We start from the raw sequence: 23,252 nt of genomic DNA on the forward strand, positions 1-23,252 counted from the left end.
TATAAGACTGACAGAAAAAGAATCAATCAAAAATCATCTTTTATTAAAAAGATATAAGGGTTTTAGTCCAGGGACTAATCTGTGATGAAACAGAAAAGATCCAGGGACTTAACTGAGAAAACAGAAAACGGTTCGGAAAGAAATGCGCCAGCCCAAAGGGAAAGCGCATTTGCCCGAAGACGCCAACAGAAAACGGTTCGAGGGGGAGAAAGAAGAGAGGCTGACGGGGGGGTCCACACGTCAGGTTTAAAAACTTCGCCGGCGCCCGAAGGCTGCGGTGGTCGCCGGCGTTGAACCACGGCGAGGCAGGGAGATCGGAGGGTACCAAGAGGTTCAGGTGGTTCTTCCGCGTCGGTGGGTGGTGGACTTGGCCGTCGGAGAGCACCACGTCGACGGCGACACTCTCTCCGGCGGACGGTGGTTCGGGCGATGGTGGAGAACTCCGGTGGGTGCTGCAAACTCCAAATTGAAGCGCGGGTCAGCAGAGTGGATGCACTAGGAAGCTACTGGCAAGTGCTGAGGGGTAGGGGTGCACGCACGGGAGCGAATCGAGCTGGGCCCCGTGGCGGGTCGAGGCGGCCGGAGTTGGGGAAGAAGGCTCCCTCGTGGCTCTACCAGTGGCTTGGCGTGGTATTGGTGGTGTGTAGAGGTGGTGTGGATTCGAGCTCGAGCTCGGGGCCTCTATTTATAGGCGATCCGAGGGGGTGGCCGTGAACGGGATATCTCCGGCGAGCGATTACGGCGAGGCAGGGGTTGGGTAGGGAGTTTAAGTGGCTAGGCAACATCAGGGAGGTTCACTGGTGTCGTTCCCCCGCTAAACCTCGGTCGGGCTTGGCGTAATGTGCCGATCCTCGACGGGGCGGCCGTACGGGCACGGCGGCGGCAGAGAGCGCGCTCCGCGCCTAGCAGTTCACGACGAAGGATGGCAGCGCGCACGGGGGAGTGGATGGCCACGCGGCGGCCTCGGGTGGCTTGGGCGGCGCTGGGCAGCGCCGTCCACGCTGCGCCTCCCTCTGGCAGCCGCAAAGCCGCTGCTGCCGTCGCTCACGGGTGGCGCACCTCCTCCTGCTCGTCGCCGACGCCCGCAAACCTCCAGGCGATCGTGCGGCGCAGGGATAAGAAGGAGGGAACAGGGAGCAAGGCGCCACCACGGTACTGGCGAGCTCGACATCGGGCTCTGAAGAAAACGACAGCAGTTTACTGAAACTGTTTACTGAACTTCTGAACCTGACAGAAACAGTGCCCCTCAAGTGCTCGACGAAATGATTTGGCATGAAGAAAAAAATTTCTAGAGCTGCAACTTGGTGAGGTGACCTCTCAATGCACCCAGAGGCTGCCTGAATTTTCTCAGATTTTTAGGAGGAGAATTCAAATGAATTTCATCAAATTTGGCAAATCTGGTCCAAACTTGCAGCAAGTACAATTTGAAATATTTGAACTGGAGACCAGTGGATCTTCATGGATCTTGGTTGAGGGCTCTAAGGACTAGCTAGGGAAATTGGTTTGGAGGCAAAATTCAAAGTAGAAATGGTAGCTCCTTTATAAACCTCCAAGGATCAAAATAGAAGGCAGAAATTGTTTTTGATGAGAAATAAATGGAAACAAATATATGGAGAGGTTCAACTTGCTGGATTTGAAGAATAACTTGACACAAAGATGAGGAATGGCTTTTGGGAGGGGATTTCCACTAAGGTCATGGCAAGAGGGATTTTGAAAAGGGGAAAAGATCACTCCAAATGCCATAGGGCTATTTTAAAAGATTTTTCAAAAGAAATCTCCCAAGTGAAAAGCATTTGGTTTTGAGTCCACATAAGAAGGAAAAACCTCCAAGACCAAAATCAAGTCTTGGGTGAATCCAAACAAAACATTTTTCATAAAAGAAAGTTTTTGAGAGGGAGAGTTCTTTAGAAGAGAAATTTAAATAACACCCCTCAAATCAAATAAAAGTTTGAAAAAGCCAAATAAAACTTTTGGGTGTCACATTGGGGATGGTCAAAATAGATAGGACAAATGGGGACGGTTTGGAGTGGCCAGTTGGGCCGGTATTTTCAGTCCAAACTGTCGCCGGGACATATCATGGAGTTTTGGAGTCCCTTTGAAGATGCTCTTACCTAGTTCTTTCTTTATCTTAAAAAAGTCCTAGTTATTTATTTTTTTGAACCAATTAGCTTTTTTAGGGGATTTTAGAACTAACTAGTTCGTTTTTTAGGGGTATGGGTTTTCTTTTTTTTAGCAATCTCACAAAGCTTTATTATATCATCGCAATGTTTATAGGGATGAAAAGAAGATCATCGGGCTAACCAAAGGGCATCTCCAACGATGACCCTCATATGTCCGGACCGCACTGTCCGAACAGCGAAAGCCATCCAACGTGGGCCTGTATCGGTCCGCGCCATGGTCCGGGCGCAATTTATTTCGCAAACCGGAGACAAATGGGGGGGCGGCTTTCCGGGAGTCCAAACCGGTCCCACTCCCACTTCTGACACCCCTGGCCCACCAAAACCCCTCCTCCCTCGCCCACGTGTGTTCCCTCCCGGCGCCAGCTGCCGGCATTCATGTCACTGTAGAGTGTGCCGCTCAACATTGAAAACGTTCAGGGTGGACGGGACCTCTCATTGCCTCCACCATTAAAGCAGCGCAGGCTCCCCCCCCCCCTCGCACCACGACGCGTCTTCGGTGTTCGCGATTGTTCAATGCTGGAGACGCGTGACTTAATGGGACAGGACGAATATCTACCACGCCCATTCAATGTCGTTGTCTGTCTGTATGCCACCATTAAGCAGGCTCGCCGGCCGAGAAACCCCCTCTGACGCCGTGCATTGACGCACCCGGATGCCTCGCCTCACCAGAATCAGTTATTTAAAGGCGGCCACACCCGGCTCTCCACACCACAACACAAGCCCTCCCTCCCCATCCTCCTCCCTTACACGGCATCTGCCATGACCGCAAGCAGCGGAGCTCTATGGGAGAGCCTTTCCATGAAGATAAAGCACGCCGTGGCCGCCCTTGCTGCCGCCTGGCAGAGCCGCCATGCCAGGAGGATCGAGGCCGGCTTGTGGGGCAGCTTGTCTGAGGTCCCCGACAACAAGGATGACACCACGATGGAGACGGGCTCCGACGACACCACCCCGGCTCCCACACCTCTTGTGCACGCCGGCTTCACCATGGAGCAGGCGCGGGCACACTACAACGCCGCCATGGTGGAGGTGCAGCCTGCACCGGCGCCTTTGTCGGCGTTCCAGTAGGCGCAGGAGGAAAAACGGTACAACATGTTCCTCCTGGAGGTACTGGCTGGCGGAGGGCCAGATCTATGGCGAGCGGGCGAGCGAGGAGGCTGTGGAGGCCATGGTCGCGACGAACCCCAACTTCGTCGCGAAGCAACATGCCATCTACGATGTCATCCGTGCTCAAGCCGCCGCTCGCCAGGAAGCGGCCGCCGCGGAGGCGCAATTTCAGGCGATCGCAGACGAGAACAACGCCAATTGTGCCTCCTACGTGCCGCCAATGAACCATCAGGCGGACGGTGGAACGACGACAGCGCCGGCGCCACCATTTCCATCATGGACCTCACGTCCACCGGCGATGGACATGTCGCGGACTCCTCCAAGGATGAGTAGGCCACGGGAGGCGGCAGGGCCTTCTGTCCCATGTGGGCCGGTCCGTCTCCCGTGTTCTACTCTTCCTCGCTAGAGACCGCACCTTCACTTCATCGGTCTTATCGTTGTTGCTCATGGAGACGGCGGATGGAGGACGACACGGGCTTGGACGCCGGGCGCCACTGTCGTAGGATACATTTAGGGTCGGGTCATTTTTTTGTTCTAAATGTTCGAATTGTAATGAAAATCCACCGTGTTTGTATGAAATCCTTTATGTTTATGAAGTCCGGCCTTATTTGCACAAATTTCATCTGGTTTGTTGAAAAAGAGTTTGGAATGTATGCGGCTACAGTTGGATAGCGGCCTCCCGCATCCGTGTCCGCGGACTGTAACCCCCCCCCCCTCCGCCCCCCTTGTCTACGGACAGATGCGGAAGGAAATTTGCGGGTTACCATTGGAGATGCCCTAACCAAGTATTACGGTTAGCCCCTAAAGATAAAGCATGTTTTGCAAGATTGTGTCCCCCCATCTTTGGAGAATAATCTGAAGAATTATTATTTTTGAAGGGCCTAGATGAGAGAAAAATTAGTGTTTTGGCTCCCCCTAGATCTTTGTCATTTACCTTGTCTACCTCCGACACTGGCTACGACCAACAGACCGTGGTGGGGGGAGAGGTATTTTTTGCTGGAACCATGCGTCAGTTTTGCTTCAACTGGCAACTTTTTTGCTGGAACCACCAATGGGACCAGCACGACGGGGCAGCTGCATCATCGGGTTTTGTTGAGTTAATTGCACAGAAGTACCACAATTGGGGCATCACATGCAGATTGGTACCATGATTGCTAATTTTTGCGTGTCAGTACCAACATTGCTCCTGGTTTTGCAAATAGGTCTAAATTGCGTATAAACACGTATTGACGGTGTATCTGACCGGCGGGGCCCGCCCGTCAGGTGCCGACATGGCATGTTTTTTGCAAAAAAAACCCTTACGTTGTATGTAATCACAAAAATGCCCGATTTTTTGCGGGAAAAAGGCTTCATGAGAGGCTTTCTTTTTTGTTCGCAATTTCCATCACTGAATCTGGGCGTGTCAGTACCAACAGACCGTGGTGGGGGGAGAGGTATTTTTTGCTGGAACCATGCGTCAGTTTTGCTTCAACTGGCAACTTTTTTGCTGGAACCACCAATGGGACCAGCACGACGGGGCAGCTGCATCATCGGGTTTTGTTGAGTTAATTGCACAGAAGTACCACAATTGGGGCATCACATGCAGATTGGTACCATGATTGCTAATTTTTGCGTGTCAGTACCAACATTGCTCCTGGTTTTGCAAATAGGTCTAAATTGCGTATAAACACGTATTGACGGTGTATCTGACCGGCGGGGCCCGCCCGTCAGGTGCCGACATGGCATGTTTTTTGCAAAAAAAACCCTTACGTTGTATGTAATCACAAAAATGCCCGATTTTTTGCGGGAAAAAGGCTTCATGAGAGGCTTTCTTTTTTGTTCGCAATTTCCATCACTGAATCTGGGCTGGTTTGAAATTTTCCGCCACTGGAACAAATAATAAAAGAACAGAAAAATAAGGAGCGATGGGAATCGATCCTGCAGCCTGCAATGCACAGGCGGCCCTCGCTAACCAAGACGCCACAGCGCAGTTCGCGTTCGAATACAGGCGTTCCCTTTCTTATACGATTGCTGAAGCGCTGGGCCGGCCCACCGAAGCCTGCATTTTTTTTCGTTTCGCACTTAACTGGCGCGCGTGTTCGAGGTAATGCCCACCGAAGTGAAAAATATTACAGGTACATTCATCACTCCAACTACAAAATTAACATGTCATTCTTACATGATGTTAGAAAATATACATATGCGCCTACACATAAACAATAAGAACTACTAAATTTGTATTTCAGGAATAAATTGAAAATAGAAACATGATAAAACTATCAAAAAAATTATACAAGATATAAATTGAATGTGACTCATCATAAAAGGTACATTTATTATGGCATGCCCGACAAGCAGGTAAATGATAAATGTATAAGAAATATATTCAATGAGAAAAACATACATACCTAAGACAAAACTATATTTACAAAAATACTTATATTTATAAACATCATCACATTTGGTTCCAATTTTTGTTTACACAAATTAAATAAGATGTTTTCAGTATTAAACATTCTAAAGTTCTAGCCCGGGCATCGAGCGGGCCACGTTGCTAGTTTCAAAAAAAGTTCATCGATTCAAAAAATGTTCACGCGTTCAAGAAATGTTCACCAAAAATAAAAACATGTTCATGAGTTCCGAAAATTGTTACCAAATCTCAAATGATGATATTTTAATTCCAAAAATGTTCATGGTTTCAGAAAATGTTCACTAATTTTAAAAAAGGACCATGATTTCAAATAATGTTTATTATTATGATTTTTTTCATTATTCAGAAAATGTGCATGAATTTGAAAGATGTTTCCATAAATGGAAAAGAAAGAAGATAAAGAAAAAGAAATAATGAAAGAAAAAAATTGAAACAAAGACAAACATAAAATAAGAGAAGAAAAAACTAAAATGAAAAGGTAAAAAATTAAAAGGAAAAGAAAAAGAGAAAGAGAAAATAGAAATGAAAAGGGAAAAAGTTAAAAGAAAGAGAAACCAGAAGAGAAGAAAACCGGTTCAGGAAAGATTGTAGAATCTACCAAAAACTGGTGGATACAGGCTCACGGGGAGGATATGTGCTGCGTATCCATGAAGAACTAAAGAATAAGAAATGCGCGCCAGTTAAGTGCGAAACGAAAAAAAAATGCAGGCCTCGGTGGGCCGGCCCAGCGCTTCAGGAATAGTATAAGAAAGGGAAGGCCTGTATTCGAACGCGATCTCCGCTGTGGCGTCGTGGTTAGCTCCTGCTGCCGGTGGACTGCAGGTCGCCGGATCGATCCCTGCAAGCGCCTGATTTTTCTTTTCCTTTCTTTATTTGTTTTAGTGGCGGAAAATTTCAAACCAGTCCAAATTCGGTGGTGGAAATTGCGACCCAAAAAAAAAGCCTCTCATGGAGCCTTTTCCCGCAAAAATTTTGGGCATTTGTGTGATTACATACAACGTAAGGGGGTTTTCTGCAAAAAAACATGCCACGTCAGCACCTGACGGGCGGGCCCTGCTAGTCAGATACACCGTCAATACGTGTTTATACGCAGTTTAGACCTATTTGCAAAAAAAAACCTGGAGCAATGTTGGTACTGACACGTAAAAATTAGCAATTGTGGTACCAATCTGCATGTGATGCCTCAATTGTGGTACTTCTGTGCAATTAACTCGGTTTTGTTGGAACCGCCAATGCGGATAGCTACATCCGGCATATTTTTTGCTCAACCATCGATTCGAACAGAACATCACGAGATGTTGCGACCACTTGAAGGCCACGGGGCAGACACAATCGGCGATGATGGGGACCGCCCAGTGGCTGCGTTTGCTTGAACCGGTGGGCCTTGAGCGAATCAGTCGAGCGAGATTCCGGGGCCTTGCCCTTGGTTGCCACGGTGCCGGCCGCGCGAGAGGCACGACGGTCCCGGCCGAGGCGGCATATCGCGCGGCCGCCGTGTCTCTTACTTACTAGCAGTAGTACTAGTACTAGCCATACCCGCGCGGCGGCACGCGCCCTGTTGATATGGTACATGTGTATACGCTTTTGTTGGCTCATGTGATAAAAAGTAACAGCTCCATATGTGTAAGTTTGTAGTTATAATCTGTACAGTACAAGAAAGCAAGCTATGGACAAGAACAATTTGAAAATGATACATTTATTATCACCATGAGTGCTACGCCTTTCAAGATGGAAATTATAAAAGTGGAGCCGGGGAGAACCCCTTTGATTCAAAAAAAAGATGGAAATTATAGATCCGACATTCTAGTAATACTAAGATGAAATGATTTTTAACAACTTTTTTACACCTGAAAACTTAAAAATGAACAGAAAATACGCATGGAATGATTACCTACAATCACACTCTTTCAATGAGAGAAAAAAAATCAAATTGCTCTACTCCCTTGCTCAGTGACCATGGCTAAACCTATCAATCCATTTGGACCATAATCAATTTGTGAGAATATTTTTTAGGGAAAGTCTTTGCAAACACAAAAAATCAAATCACTTCTCAATGAAATTAGGAAGTGACAAACGGCAAAGAAGACATAGTGGTCCTCCAATGCATGAGCTAGTAAATTGATACTACATAATAAAATTATTGGTATCAACACAACGCAACATCAACCATTCACTAATGTTTGGAAATTTTCATAAGCTTCGTCACCACATCAAAATCGGAGCTGCACTACAATTTTACAAACAGACAAAAAAACAAATAGAAAACATATTTACAGAATTCTAGATCTGATTTTCTCCATTCGAAATGCAGGCCGAATATCAATCAAGTTCATTAGATACATAGCATGACAATCAGAGCTCTAATTTACACCGTGTACATTTCTAGTTGTTGGTCTGATCTAAATGCAGATTTACAATTAGAGTGCAAGATTCTACTACCATTTTTTGTTGTTCGGCATTTCAGTACCTCATTTAGTGACAGCGTGCCAAGTTAGCAGCACCAATGAGTTAAAAGAAATAAATATGGTCAGCAACATAGATAGTTACGAAAAGGAAAATAATTGGCAGCATGAATAATGGAGCTAGTTCGCAAATAAAATGAATAATGGAGCTAATAATGGAATGTACCCTCATAACTAACCACTTATACATCTATCTTATCCGAGTGTCCCTTTACAGAATATCTTGTAATGTGATAGCTGCATTCTTCCCTCTAGAACCACAATAATTAGGTTGTTCAGATTGAATGCGGAAAATTCTTCACCTTGTTTTTACTAAGTTGGTTTACCTCCCTATGGAATATGAGAGAATCTTTCCAGATATGAGACATCCTCTCAAACATTAGACATAAACAATACATAGCGAGCACAATTAGCATTATTGTATATCCAAAAAATATCCATTTTTATTGTTTCTCGAAAGATAGTAAGATGATTTCAAGACAAATGATGCTAGTGATGTATAGAGACCAGAAAAGTATGAGTTAAAATAACTGAGACACCGCACATGCTACAATGAATTGCTCTGTTGGCGCCTCCTCCACATCCACAATGGCCATATAGGAAATGACCGAAGTGGTGCGATGCAGTGGTTTCTGCGCCCAACCACGACTGGAGCTCCAGCAAGCGACGACAAAGGCGTGGTGGGGAAGGGGAGATTTTGCACCAAAAAAGCGTGGGGATGGGGAGATAGCAAGCTTCGCAGTGGAGCTGACCGAATGCTGGGTGGAGGGGGGAGGAGAGGCATCTTATGGAAGCATATAGCGGCAAGGCAGTGATGAACCGTACACGTAACTCGATGGAGTTCTCCAAAAAGAGGGAGATACTCAAGAGATTTCGGGATGGCTCAGCGGTAAACACAGGAAAACACCAGCACAACACTCATATAACAGGAAAAAAGAGAGTACCAGAACGTGACATATCAATGGTAATACCCGCGCATCAAACACAGTAGTGGTTCATGCAAAGTGGCCGGAGGACAGTCCCTAAAAAATACGCATGCAAGAGTGCATGCACGTAGTCACATCACAACTAATCCCATGCTGAAGACCGCTTCGCTCCAAAAACTGTGCCGGTGCATGCCAACTGCGGAAGCGAATCACAGACCAGCCAATCCATGCACCATTGCAGTGCAGCACATCATCTCTGACTCTCAATTAATCAGGAACTAAACATTTTCTCCCTGCACCTCACAAAAAAAAAAAATTCTCCCTGTGCATGATGATCTCGGTGGGCTGAGTACGGCAACATGAAAGGACGGATAAGTGGAAGCGGCTCGGGCATGCATGTCCGTCATGGTCGCCTCGGAGTCGGGTCAGGCGGAGGAGCAGGTTTGCCAGACCGTCGTCGATGGACTGTCGGAGAGCTGAGGGGGGACGTGCATGAGAGAGGTAAAGGGAGAAGACATCGCCTCGATTTGGCTGCTGTAGAGCACTCACACAAACCTGCACCCGCACCCGCCATGCATCAAGCACGCGCACACACATACACCTAGCGTTTCACAACAGAGCCAAGAGAGCGAGCAGGATGCAGCCGTCCTGTGCTCAGCATCCTGCTGTTGACGCTCGCAATGTAAATACTTCTTGCTCAATATTGGGGCTGTTAAATATCCGGTGACTATTAGTACAACTTATGATAATCGGTGGACAATTGGTAATGGCGAGCAGGAACACGACAGGCGACACTAACCATGAAACGAACAATTGCAGCTACACCGTGTGACCGGGCATCCTCACAAACGCGGCCGCCGCGCAGCAGCCCACCACCGGTTTCGTGCTCTCCCCGGGCCAGTCGCGCACCATGGTTGTCATGAATGGCTGGTCTGGCCGCATATGGGGACGTGCCACCGACGATTACGGCTCTGGCGCCGTTGAGTGCTCTGGCTGCGGCACCGCACCACCGGCCACACTGGCCGATTAATTCTCACTTCCGGCAGGGCCGACGACTTCTACAATGTGAGCCTCGTGGTCGGCTACAACATGCCGATGGTGGTCGCGCCGCCGAACGCAAACTGCGAGCAAACGAGCTACCCCGCCGACCTGAACGGGCCATGCCCGCCGGAGCTCCGAGTCGTCGTGGCCCACGTGAAGGTGGCATACTTGGACCTGGAGCGCACGCGAAACGTTTGCGGTGGAGGCGTACTGTTGCAGCAGCGCCCACGACACGCCGGCGACGTGCGCTCCCACCGCCCCCTGTGGCTCTTCAAGGCCACGTGCCCGCGCGACTATAGCTATGCCTGTGAGGATGGGAGCGTATACAATGGCGTCCTCGTCCTCTCGCAATAATCGCTACTCTACTTCTATCGCTCCTTCTCTTCTCTGTTGCACTTCTACCGCAGCCACATCGCAGATGCTCGCATCCTCTACCACGACAACCGAATTATTGGTTTCCCATCATCAAGGCACACGATCCCTGCGCGCTAGCACCAGGCCGGCGTTGACCGTCCCCTATGCCTATGCGGCCGGCTAGGTCATGGCGCGCTCCACGCACGCCGAACGACCCGACGTGCAGGACAGCGCTGCTGTCCAGCTTCTGCGCCGACGTGCTCTTCAGCATGCTCACCCGGCCACCGGCGAGACAAATGGGGGGTGGATGGTTCTCAGCCAATTTTCAGTCTCGGAAAAAGCCACAGAAGAAGCACCTAGGCCTTACGATACGGCGGGCGATGGCGGCGTTCCATGTCGTTACCTTGATGAAGGCATCGTCATGTGACTACCGTCGACCCACTCGTACTGCTCCGGGGGAAACCCTAGGATCTAGTGTTCCAGACCGGATGATGGCGGCACTGCGGTGTCGTTTCTCTCTTGGGAGCATCGTTTGTGGAGCAGTGCTGGAAGTCAGAGGCAGGAGGCGGAGCGGCTTCGTCTTGCACGGAGCTTCGGTGGAGATGTCAAGTCATGCCTGATCGACAGGTGCTACGCTTGGTCATGCCTGGTCGGCAGGTGCTACGCACGACAGATCCTCCAAGGACTTCAAGCTGTGTTGGCTGGTGGTACTTGGCAGCATGGCGCTGAGGTGTATCAGTGGCGACCGCGACGTGTTCAGCTGTTTGCGCGCAGGGAGGAGGTGTCGTTGGGCGCCGTGGTGGCGTCGACGATAGCTGGACCGAGCAAGGTTGATGCATCAGTACAGTTCTGAAGATGGAGCGGTGGCAGTTGGCGGCGGCGGCCTCTGAGAGCACGCCGGACCAGTGTGTGTCCCAGACCCGGCAAGTGGCTAGGTTGGGGTCTCGGGTCTTAGATGTTAGGCTTGGCTGCGATGTCTATTTGGTATTAGGCCCAGGCTATCTGCGCCCCTTCATCAACTGAATAGGTGTAGCGACAGTTTGTTGCTTAGACGGCGGCTTTAGTCTTACTGTTGTATGGCTTTGTAAGGTCTTGTGAGAATAATTAATAAAATGGCCGTATGCATCGCCCAGATGCAGAGGCCGGGGTCATCCTCCTTTTCTAAAAAAAAAACCTAGGCGTTACGATTTTAGCATGGCGATGAATCAACCAGAACCATCGACAGAAGCAACAATCCAGAAAACATGGTCAAAGCGGCACCGTCAAAAAAAAGGCTAGGCATCTCGTACGTGGATTCGGCGGAAACAAACACGCGTGCAGAGGCAAACACACATCAACCCACACGTGCCTTGCAAGTCAACGATGGCCCACATACAACATGAATGGCTAAACCCACACGCGAGAAACCCAATCACGTTAAGAAAATTTACATGAGAGACTTACGGCCACACAAACTTTTCTACACAACTACATCCCAAAATAATACACGTGTCCACGATGCATACGCCCAGAAGTTGCTATCAACCAAGTGGTAAACTGTGAGAACGTAAACTTCGTTAGATATAGTGTTCTGGGTACTATGAAGAAAAAATTACTAGTAGTACTACTCTCTCAGCTTAAAATAAGTGTTTTAACTTTTTACTGGCAGCCCAAGCGAATGGCTCGGCAGCTGGGTAGCCGTGTGTGTATTTGGTCGATCACATCACATGAGCGAGCGATCTGGGAGAACGGGGAACTGGTGGCGCCTGTCCCGTACAGGCTCTACACCGCGCAGCACATCGAGCCCGATCGATCTCATGTCGCCTCTCCGCAGGACATCACCCCGTATCCATGCAGAGCTCCACTTCAGTGAGCTGTCATTGATCCAAGGCTCGGAGAGGTAGCTGGAGACACCGTATATATAATCCCAACTAAAGTTCTCTTCTTCTTCTTTTTTTTCTTCTTTTTTGGAGGATAACCCAACTAAAGTACTCGATCCAAGAAGATCTCGTGATTATTGGTTCATGCATGTAGAGATCGACCTACTGCCTGCTAGCTGCTTCTAGTTCATCCGGCACCTCTATATAACCACCCTGAACCTCACATACGAATGCCATCCAATTGAAGCTACTCTTCTGAATTATACCACTCGCTCACAGAACGTTGGCACTGTCTTTCCTCCTGCTGTCCTGCACGATGGCGGCGGCTCAGGTTTTTAGTAGCTACCTGCATCTTCTTGATCAGTCTCTGATATTGTGTTGCATATGTACTAATCAATGAACATACAACTAATGGTGCCATGCATATATACATGAGCTGTTGGACTTAGTACGTGGTAGATTGTTGGTTTGATGTCGGATGTTAGTCACTTTGATGTCTCACTTTTCGATCGAATGTTCAGCAGGTCATGGCAGCACCCGTTCATGACAATAACAATTGCTCAAAGGAGGAGAAGAACCGTGACATCACCCAAGACATGCCCTTCACCGAGGCGGAGGAACAAGCACCTGATGCAAAGGTGCGTGACAACGGCGACTCCATGGACGAGGAGGTCACGATCGCGGTTGATACGGATGAGGGGCGAGGCTTAGCACAGGAAGTCGAAGCCAAGCTCGCCGTCGAGCCTGCAGAAGGTGGATTAAAGGAAACCAAGGAAGGAAGACCCCGCCCGGCAAAGAAGACTGAGAAGGCGGCCGCCAAGGGGGCGGTCGTCCCCGTCGACGACCACACTGCTGATGAGGCTGCTGAGCCGAAAGGGGCAAAGAAGGCCGAGAAAGCGGCGGCCAAGTGGGCTGTAGTCCCCGTCGACGACGACACTGAAGATGAGGCCGCTGCGCCGGCGGATCAGGCACCGGGGCCAGCGCCTATTGCTCATGAGGAGGCGGCGGAGGCGGCCTGCGAGGAAGCGATCAAAGGTGGCACGAAATGTGAGAAAGCTCACGAGGAATAGGGGATGTGTTGTGGTGGTTTGCTTTGCCGGATTCAATAACGTAGCGATAAGGTAGTGAATTCGGTCGGGTTTAAGGTTGTAATCGAAGCAGTCAGGTGGCGTTGATCACTTGGTATCGTGCAGGGTATTGCCTACAATAAAACAAATCGTGTGGTGTTTTTCTTACCCAAAAAGCATCATACCCCGCTTTATAAATACAGCCGCACCGAAATCGAAGGTTCACACACGCAACAAGGTTCAACAGAAAATAAAGGGAAGAAACGAGATAGTGCTAGCTAGGGGCAACACAAGAAGCCCACCCAAAGATACAAAACACACAAGGCTCAAGGGGATAAGTAATCATCAGCAGCCTGGATGCCAGCTCCTTGTGTTTCCACGTCGAATTGATGATGGCCGGGCTATCCTTCTGTTTGCTGAGGGTTTCCATAACTACAAAACCACATAGTTTCAAATTCACATTTGTAGCCCTGGACGGGTAAATTGTCTCAATGATAAGTTTATTTCGTGTGCGCCACAAGCCTCATGCCAAGGTCCAGAAATTAACCCACATCATTCGGCGGACCTAGCCCAAGTTACCCGCCATGAGTTGATGTCATTTGGGGAAGTTGGTAGGATACCAACTATTCGCACACACCTCCCTGAAGCAACTCCACAAAAAATGTGCGGACACGCAATAGAAAAGGATATGGTTAATGTCCTCTTCCAACCCCACGCAGAGGACATTGTCCATCACCGGGCCCATTCCGCTTGAGCACCTGGTCTCCGGAGGGGAGAGGACCCCTAATAAGCTGCCATAGGAAAGTTTTAATCCATGGAGGTAGTCTCACCGACGAAAGTTCAGTCAGCTCATCTGGGTCGTGACCAGCCGCAAGCCTATTGTAGGGTAACTTGGTTCAAAAGGTGCCCAAGGGCTCCAACCGCCATGTACTCAAATTCGGGACACTGGATAGCAACACGGTAGCCATGACAGATGACAGTTGTAACGACTCAATGGCCTCAAGGGGTCCAAACATGTGGCGGAACGAGAGGTTCCGCCCCATGTCGGAGATCGCTAGGGCCACCGAGATAGACGACTGCTCCGAAATGGCGAATAGTGACGGGAAATGAGTGTGCAATGGACGGTCGTCCAACCAACAGTCAAGCCAGAAAAGGGTGCCAGTGCCTCTCCCCACAGACACTGACGCTCCAAGCTGAAATACAGGCTTCAATAATTGAATGGCTTGCCAGAACTGGGATCCCGAGGTTCTCGAGAACACTGCGAAGGACTGCCCCTGGAGATATTTAGCCTTTATCAGCTCAAGCCAGAGGCCTCCGTCACCTTGGGCAATGTGGCAAAACCATTTGGTCATCATACATATGTTCATACATCGTGTGGAAGTGATGCTTAGACTCCCCCCCCCGTCTTTGTCATACATGTGTCTTTCCATTTAACAATAAGATATTTCTGCTTGCCCGCCAGCCTCTCCTCGCCAGAAAAATTTGGATTTGAACTTCTTCATTTCTGCATGAGCACCTTTTGGGAAAAGGTATAGCCCCATTGTGACCATCGGGAGGCTGGCCAAGCAGGAGACAATGAGAACCGCTTTCCCGTCCTTAGTAACTAATTTGCCTTGCCAGGGATCAACCCAGTGTTCCACCTTCTCCACCACCGGTCCCAGCTCCCTCGTGCGGGCCAGCGTATCGCTAACTGGGAGCGCCAAGTAGGAGATAGGAAATGATCCAAGGTGGCAATTAAGAAGGTTGGCAATCTCTGAGCAGTGCTAATCTGAGTAGCCCATCACCATAACCTCACTTTTGGTGAAATTAATCGTCAACCCAGACAACTCTTGGAAGCAGATTAGAAGGAACTTAAGATTTATTGTATCTAATGAAATTCCTTTGACCATAAGGACGGTATTGTCCGCATATTGCAATAGCGAGACTCCATCATCCGCAATCAAGTGAGGCACCACCCCTCATAGATGACCAGCACGTCTTGGCGCATCCATAATTGTTGCAACACTGTCAACTGCGAGGTTAAACAAAAATGGAGATAGAGGGTCACCCTGCCTCACCCCACTTGAGGGCTTAAAGTAAATTAAGGACCCTTCTCTCCATTAGTGTTGATGGAAGTGCGACCACTAGACACTAACTGCGTAATTCTAATAATCCTTCTATCATCGAAGCCTTTGCACTAAAGGACCCCGGAGGAAATCCCAACTCAACACATCATAGGCTTTATGGAAGTCAATCTTTAGGAAGACCGCCTTCTAACGTCCAGTCTTCACTTCGTGAATGATCTGAAGGAAATATGCCCTAGAGGCAATAATAAAGTTATTATTTATTTCCTTATATCATGATAAATATTTATTATTCATGCTAGAATTGTATTAACCGGAAACACGATACATGTGTGAATACATAGACAAACAGAGTGTCACTAGTATGCCTCTACTTGACTAGCTCGTTAATCAAAGATGGTTATGTTTCCTAGCCATAGACAAAGAGTTGTCATTTGATTAACGGGGTCACATTATTAGGAGAATGATGTGATTGACTTGACCCATTCCATTAGCTTAGCACTTGATCGTTTAGTATGTTGCTATTGCTTTCTTCAAGACTTATACATGTTCCTATGACTATGAGATTATGCAACTCCCGTTTATCGGAGGAACACTTTGTGTGCTACCAAACGCCACAACGTAACTGGGTGATTATAAAGGTGCTCTACAGGTGTCTCCGAAGGTACTTGTTGGGTTGGCGTATTTCGAGATTAGGATTTGTCACTCCGATTGTCGGAGAGGTATCCTGGGCCCACTCGGTAATGCACATCACTATAAGCCTTGCAAGCATTGCAACTAATGAGTTAGTTGCGGGATGATGTATTACGGAACGAGTAAAGAGACTTGCCGGTAACGATATTGAACTAGGTATTGAGATACCGATGATCGAATCTCGGGCAAGTAACATACCGATGACAAAGGGAACAACGTATGTTGTTATGCGGTCTGACCGATAAAGATCTTCGTAGAATATGTAGGAGCCAATATGGGCATCCAGGTCCCACTATTGGTTATTGACCAGAGAGGTGTCTCGGTCATGTCTACATAGTTCTCGAACCCGTAGGGTCCTCACGCTTAACGTTCGTTGACGATATAGTACTATGAGTTATGTATGTTGGTGACCGAATGTTGTTCGGAGTTTTGGATGAGATCACGGATATGACGAGGAACTCCGGAATGGTCCGGAAGTAAAGATTGATATGTGGATAGTAGTGTTTGATCTCCGGAAAGGTTCTGGAATCCATCGGAAGTCGTTCCGGATGTTTCCCGAAATGTTTGGGCACGAGAACACTTTATCTGGGCCAAAGGGGAAAGCCCATGAGGTTTTTGGAAAGCGCAAAAGGAAGTTTTGCGGAGTCCAGGGGCCAGACGCCAGGGTCCCTGGCGTCTGGGTCCAGACGTCGGGAACCCTGGCGTCTGGCCCTGGAGTCCGAGAAGGACTCTTGCCTTTCGGGTGAAACCGACTTTGTGGAGGCTTTTACTCCAAGTTTCGACCCCAAGGCTCAACATATAAATAGAGGGCTAGGGCTAGCACCCAAGACACATCAAGAAACACCAAGCCGTGTGCCGGCAACCCCGTCTCCTCTAGTTTATCCTCCGTCATAGTTTTCGTAGTGCTTAGGCGAAGCCCTGCGAAGATTGTTCTTCACCAACACCGTCACCACGCCATCGTGCTGCCGGAACTCATCTACTACTTCGCCCCTCTTGCTGGATCGAGAAGGCGAGGACGTCACCGAGCCGAACGTGTGCAGAACTCGGAGGTGCCGTGCTTTCGGTACTTGGATCGGTCGGATCGTGAAGACGTACGACTACATCAACCGCGTTGATATAACGCTTCCGCTTACGGTCTACGAGGGTACGTAGACAACACTCTCCCCTCTCGTTGCTATGCATCACCATGATCTTGCGTGTGCGTAGGAAATTTTTTGAAATTACTACGTTCCCCAACAGTGGTATCAGAGCCAGGTTTTATGCGTAGATGTTATATGCACGAGTAGAACACAAGTGAGTTGTGGGCGATACAAGTCATACTGCTTACCAGCATGTCATACTTTGGTTCGGCGGTATTGTTGGATGAAGCGGCCCGGACCGACATTACGCGTACGCTTATGCGAGACTGATTCTACCGACGTGCTTTGCACACAGGTGGCTGGCGGGTGTCAGTTTCTCCAACTTTAGTTGAACCGAGTGTGGCTACGCCCGGTCCTTGAGAAGGTTAAAACAACACTAACTTGACGAACTATCGTTGTGGTTTTGATGCGTAGGTAAGAACGGTTCTTGCTCAGTCCGTAGCAGCCACGTAAAACTTGCAACAACAAAGTAGAGGACGTCTAATTTGTTTTTGCAGGGCATGTTGTGATGTGATATGTTCAAGACATGATGCTAAATTTTATTGTATGAGATGATCATGTTTTGTAACCGAGTTATCGGCAACTGGCATGAGCCATATGGTTGTCGCTTTATTGTATGCAATGCAATCGCCCTGTAATGCTTTACTTTATCACTAAGCGGTAGCGATAGTCGTAGAAGCATAAGATTGGCGAGACGACAACGATGCTACGATGGAGATCAAGGTGTCGTGCCGGTGACGATGGTGATCATGACGGTGCTTCGGAGATGGAGATCACAAGCACAAGATGATGATGGCCATATCATATCACTTATATTGATTGCATGTGATGTTTATCTTTTATGCATCTTATCTTGCTTTGATTGACAGTAGCATTATAAGATGATCTCTCACTAAATTTCAAGATAAAAGTGTTCTCCCTGAGTATGCACCGTTGCCAAAGTTCGTCGTGCCCAGACACCACGTGATGATCGGGTGTGATAAGCTCTACGTCCATCTACAATGGGTGCAAGCCAGTTTTGCACACGCAGAATACTCAGGTTAAAATTGACGAGCCTAGCATATGCAGATATGGCCTCGGAACACTGAGACCAAAAGGTCGAGCGTGAATCATATAGTAGATATGATCAACATAGTGAAGTTCACCATTGAAAGCTACTCCATTTCACGTGATGATCGGTTATGGTTTAGTTGATTTGGATCACGTGATCACTTAGATGATTATAGGGATGGCTATCTAAGTGGGAGTTCTTAAGTAATATGATTAATTGAACTTTAGTTTATCATGAACTTAGTCCTGGTAGTATTTGAATATCTATGTTGTAGATCAATTGCTCGCGATGTTGCTCCTCATTTAATTTTTATATGTTCCTAGAGAAAACTAAGTTGAAAGATGTTAGTAGCAATGATAGGATTGGATCCATGATCTAAGGTTTATCCTTATTGCTGCACAGAAGAATTATGTCCTTTTTGCACCACTAGGTGACAGACCTTTTGCAGGAGCAGACGCAGACGTTATGAACGTTTGGCTAGCTCAATATGATGACTACTTGATAGTTTAGTGCACCATGCTTAACGGCTTAGAATCGGGACTTCAAAGACATTTTGAACGTCATGGACCATATGAGATGTTCCAGGAGTTGAAGTTAATATTTCAAGCAAATAACCGAGTTGAGACATATGAAGTCTCCAACAATTTCTATAGCTAAAAGATGGAGGAGAATAGCTCAAGCAGTGAGCATGTGCTCAGATTGTCTGGGTACTACAATCGCTTTAATCAAGTGGGAGTTAATCTTCCAGATAAAATAGTGATTGACAGAATTCTCTAGTCACCATCACCAAGTTAGTAGAACTTCGTGATGAACTATAGTATGCAAGGGATGACGAAAACGATTCCCAACCTCTTCGCGGTGCTAAAATCAGCGAAGGTAGAAATCAAGAAAAACATCAAGTGTTGATGGTTGACAAGACCACTAGTTTCAAGAAAAGGGGCAAAGGGAAGAAGGGGAACTTCAAGAAGAACGGCAAGCAAGTTGCTGCTCGAGTGAAGAAGCCCAAGTCTGGACCTAAGCCTGAGACTAAGTGCTTCTACTGCAAAGGGACTGGTCACTGGAAGCGGAACTACCCCAAGTAATTGGCGGATAAGAAGGATCGCAAAGTGAACAAATGTATATTTGATATACAGATTATTGATGTGTATTTTACTAGTGTTCGTAGCAACCCCTCAGTATTTGATACTAGTTCAGTTGCTAAGAGTAGTAACTCGAAACGGGAGTTACAGAATGAACAGAGACTAGTAAGGGTGAAGTGACGATGAGTATTGGAAATGGTTCCAAGATTGATATGATCATCATCGCACACTCCCTATACTTTCGGGATTAGTGTTGAACCTAAATAAGTGTTATTTGGTGTTTGCGTTAAGCATGAATATGATTTGATCATGTTTATTGCAATACGGTTATTCATTTAAGTTAGAGAACAATTGTTGTTCTGTTTACATGAATAAAACCTTATATGGTTACACACCCAATGAAAATGGTTCGTTGGATCTTGATCGTAGTGATACACATATTCATAATATTGAAACCAAAAGATGCAAAGTTAATTATGATAGTGCAACTTATTTGTGACACTGCCGTTTAGGTCATATTGGTGTAAAGCGCATGAAGAAACTCCATGCTGATGGGCTTTTGGAATCACTTGATTATGAATCACTTGATGCTTGCGAACCATGCCTTATGGGCAAGATGACTAAGACTCCGTTCTCCGGAACAACGGAGCGAGCAACTGACTTATTGGAAATAATACATACTGATGTATGCGATCCGATGAGTGTTGAGGCTCGCGGCGGGTATCGTTATTTTCTGACCTTCACAGATGATTTGAGTAGATTTGGGTATATCTACTTGATGAAACATAAGTCTAAAACATTTGAAAAGTTCAAAGAATTTCAGAGTGAAGTGGAAAATCATCGTGACAAGAAAATAAGGTTTCTACGATCTGATCGCGGAGACAAATATTTGAGTTATGAGTTTGGTCTTCAATTAAAACAATGTGGAATAGTTTCACAAATTCATGCCACCTGGAACACCACAGCATAATGGTGTGTCCGAACGTCATAACCTTACTTTATTGGATATAGTGCAATCTATGATGTTTCTTACCGATTTACCACTATAGTTTTGGGGTTATGCATTAGAGACAGCTGCATTCACGTAAAAAAAAAGGGGCACCATCTAAATCCGTTTGAGACGACACCGTATGAACTATGGTTTGGCAAGAAACCAAAGTTGTCGTTTCTTAAAGTTTGGGGTTGCGATGCTTATAAGAAAAAGTTTCATCCTGATAAGCTCAAACCCAAATCGGAGAAATGTGTCTTCATAGAATACCCAAAGGAGACAATTGGGTACACCTTCTATCACAGATCCGAAGGCAAATTCGTTGCCAAGAATGGATCCTTTCTAGAGAAGGAGTTTCTCGTGAAAGAAGTGAGTGGGAGGAAAGTAGAACTTGATGAGGTAACTGTACCTGCTCCCTTATTGGAAAGTAGTTCATCACAGAAATCTGTTCCTGTGACTCCTACACCAATTAGTGAGGAAGCTAATGATGATGATCATGTAACTTCAGATCAAGTTACTACCGAACCTCGTAGGTCAACCAGAGTGAGATCCGCACCAGAGTGGTACGGTAATCCTGTTCTGGAGGTTATGTTACTAGACCATGACGAACCTACAAACTATGAAGAAGCGATGGTGAGCCCAGATTCCGAAAAATGGCTTGAGGCCATGAAATCTGAGATGGGATCCATGTATGAGAACAAAGTGTGGACTTTGGTTGACTTGCCCGATGATCGGCAAGCCATTGAGAATAAATGGATTTTCAAGAGGAAGACGGACGCTGATAGTAGTGTTACTATCTACAAAGCTAGAATTGTCGCAAAAGGTTCTCGACAAGTTCAAGGTGTTGACTACGATGAGAGTATCTCACTCGTATCTATGCTTAAGTCTATCCGAATCATGTTAGCAATTGCCGCATTTTATGAAATCTGGCAAATGGATAAACAAAACTGCATTCCTTAATGGATTTATTAAAGAAGAGTTGTGTATGATGCAACCAGAAGGTTTTGTCGATCCTAAAGGTGTTAACAAAATGTGCAAACTCCAGCGATCCATCTATGGACTGGTGCAAGCATCTCGGAGTTGGAATATACGCTTTGATGAGTTGATCAAAGCATATAGTTTTATACAGACTTGCGGTGAAGCCTGTATTTACAAGAAAGTGAGTGGGAGCACTACAACATTTCTGATAAGTATATGTGAATGACATATTGTTGATCGGAAATAATTTAGAATTATTCTGCAAAGCATAAAGGACTTTTTGAAAGGAGTTTTTCAAAGAAAGACCTCGGTGAAGCTGCTTACATATTGAGTATCAAGATCTATAGAGATAGATCAAGACGCTTGATAAGTTTTTCAATGAGTACGTATCTTGACAAGATTTCGAAGTAGTTGAAAATGGAATAGTCAAAGAAAGAGTTCTTGCTTGTGTTACAAGGTGTGAATTTGAGTAAGACTCAAAGCCCGACCACGGCAGAAGATAGAAAGAGAATGAAAGTCATTCCCTATGCCTTGGCCATAGGTTATATAAAGTATGCCATGCTGTGTACCAGATCTATTGTATACCCTACACTGATTTTGGCAAGGGAGTACAATAGTGATCTAGGAGTAGATCACTGGACAGCGGTCAAAATTATCCTTAGTGGAATAAGGATATGTTTCTCAATTATGGAGGTGACAAAAGGTTCGTCGTAAAAGGGTTACGTTAATACAAGTTTTGGCACTGATCCAGATGACTCTAAGTATTCATCTGGATACATATTGAAAGTGGGAGCAATTAGCTAAAGTAGCTCCGTGCAGAGCATTGTAGACATAGAAATTTGCAAAATACATACGGATCTGAATATGGCAGACCCGTTGACTAAACTTCTCACAAGCAAAACATGATCACACCTTAGTACTCTTTGGGTGTTAATCACATAGCGATGTGAACTAGATTATTGACTCTAGTAAACCCTTTGGGTGTTGGTCACATGACGATGTGAACTATGGGTGTTAATCACATGGTGATGTGAACTATTGATGTTAAATCACATGGCGATGTGATCTAGATTATTGATTCTAGTGCAAGTGGGAGACTGAAGGAAATATGCCCTAGAGGCAATAATAAAGTTATTATATATTTCCTTATATCATGATAAATGTTTATTATTCATGCTAGAATTGTATTAACCGGAAACATGATACATGTGTGAATACATAGACAAACAGAGTGTCACTAGTATGCCTCTACTTGACTAGCTCGTTGATCAAAGATGGTTATGTTTCCTAGCCATAGACAAAGAGTTGTCATTTGATTAACGGGATCACATCATTAGGATAATGATGTGATTGACTTGACACATTCCGTTAGCTTAGCACTTGATCGTTTAGTATGTTGCTATTGCTTTCTTCATGACTTATACATGTTCCTATGACTATGAGATTATGCAACTCCCGTTTACCGGAGGAACACTTTGTGTGCTACCAAACGTCACAACGTAACTGGGTGATTATAAATGTGCTCTATAGGTGTCTCCGAAGGTACTTGTTGGGTTGGCGTATTTCGAGATTAGGATTTGTCACTCCGATTGTCGGAAAGGTATCTCTGGGCCCACTCGGTAATGCACATCACTATAAGCCTTGCAAGCATTGCAACTAATGAGTTAGTTGCGGGATGATGTATTACGGAATGAGTAAAGAGACTTGCCGGTAACGAGATTGAACTAGGTATTGAGATACCGACGATCGAATCTCGGGCAAGTAACATACCGATGACAAAGGGAACAACATATGTTGTTATGCGGTCTGACCGATAAAGATCTTCGTAGAATATGTAGGAGCCAATATGGGCATCCAG

The 23,252-nt window shown here is 46.6% G+C and overlaps 1 protein-coding gene and 1 pseudogene across 2 annotated transcripts; both read left to right on the forward strand.

Moving 5' to 3' along the window:
- The first annotated feature begins 9,848 nt into the window (after positions 1-9,848).
- LOC109771134 (thaumatin-like protein 1) lies at positions 9,849-10,477 on the forward strand (annotated as a pseudogene).
- Positions 10,478-12,175: 1,698 nt separating this feature from the next.
- Positions 12,176-13,579, forward strand: LOC109771135 (uncharacterized). Of its 2 annotated transcripts, none has more exons than XM_020329841.4 (2): positions 12,176-12,667; positions 12,861-13,579. In XM_020329841.4, the coding sequence occupies exons 1-2, from the start codon at positions 12,653-12,655 to the stop codon at positions 13,404-13,406; spliced, it is 561 nt and encodes a 186-aa protein (XP_020185430.1). In that variant the 5' UTR covers positions 12,176-12,652; the 3' UTR covers positions 13,407-13,579. The 2 variants fall into 2 exon arrangements, with proteins under 2 accessions (XP_020185430.1, XP_020185429.1); XM_020329840.4 differs by having other exon boundaries at positions 12,180-12,667; positions 12,858-13,579.
- Positions 13,580-23,252: the final 9,673 nt, after the last annotated feature.

Source organism: Aegilops tauschii, chromosome 7 (assembly GCF_002575655.3).
Source record: "Aegilops tauschii subsp. strangulata cultivar AL8/78 chromosome 7, Aet v6.0, whole genome shotgun sequence".
NCBI lineage: Eukaryota > Viridiplantae > Streptophyta > Magnoliopsida > Poales > Poaceae > Aegilops > Aegilops tauschii.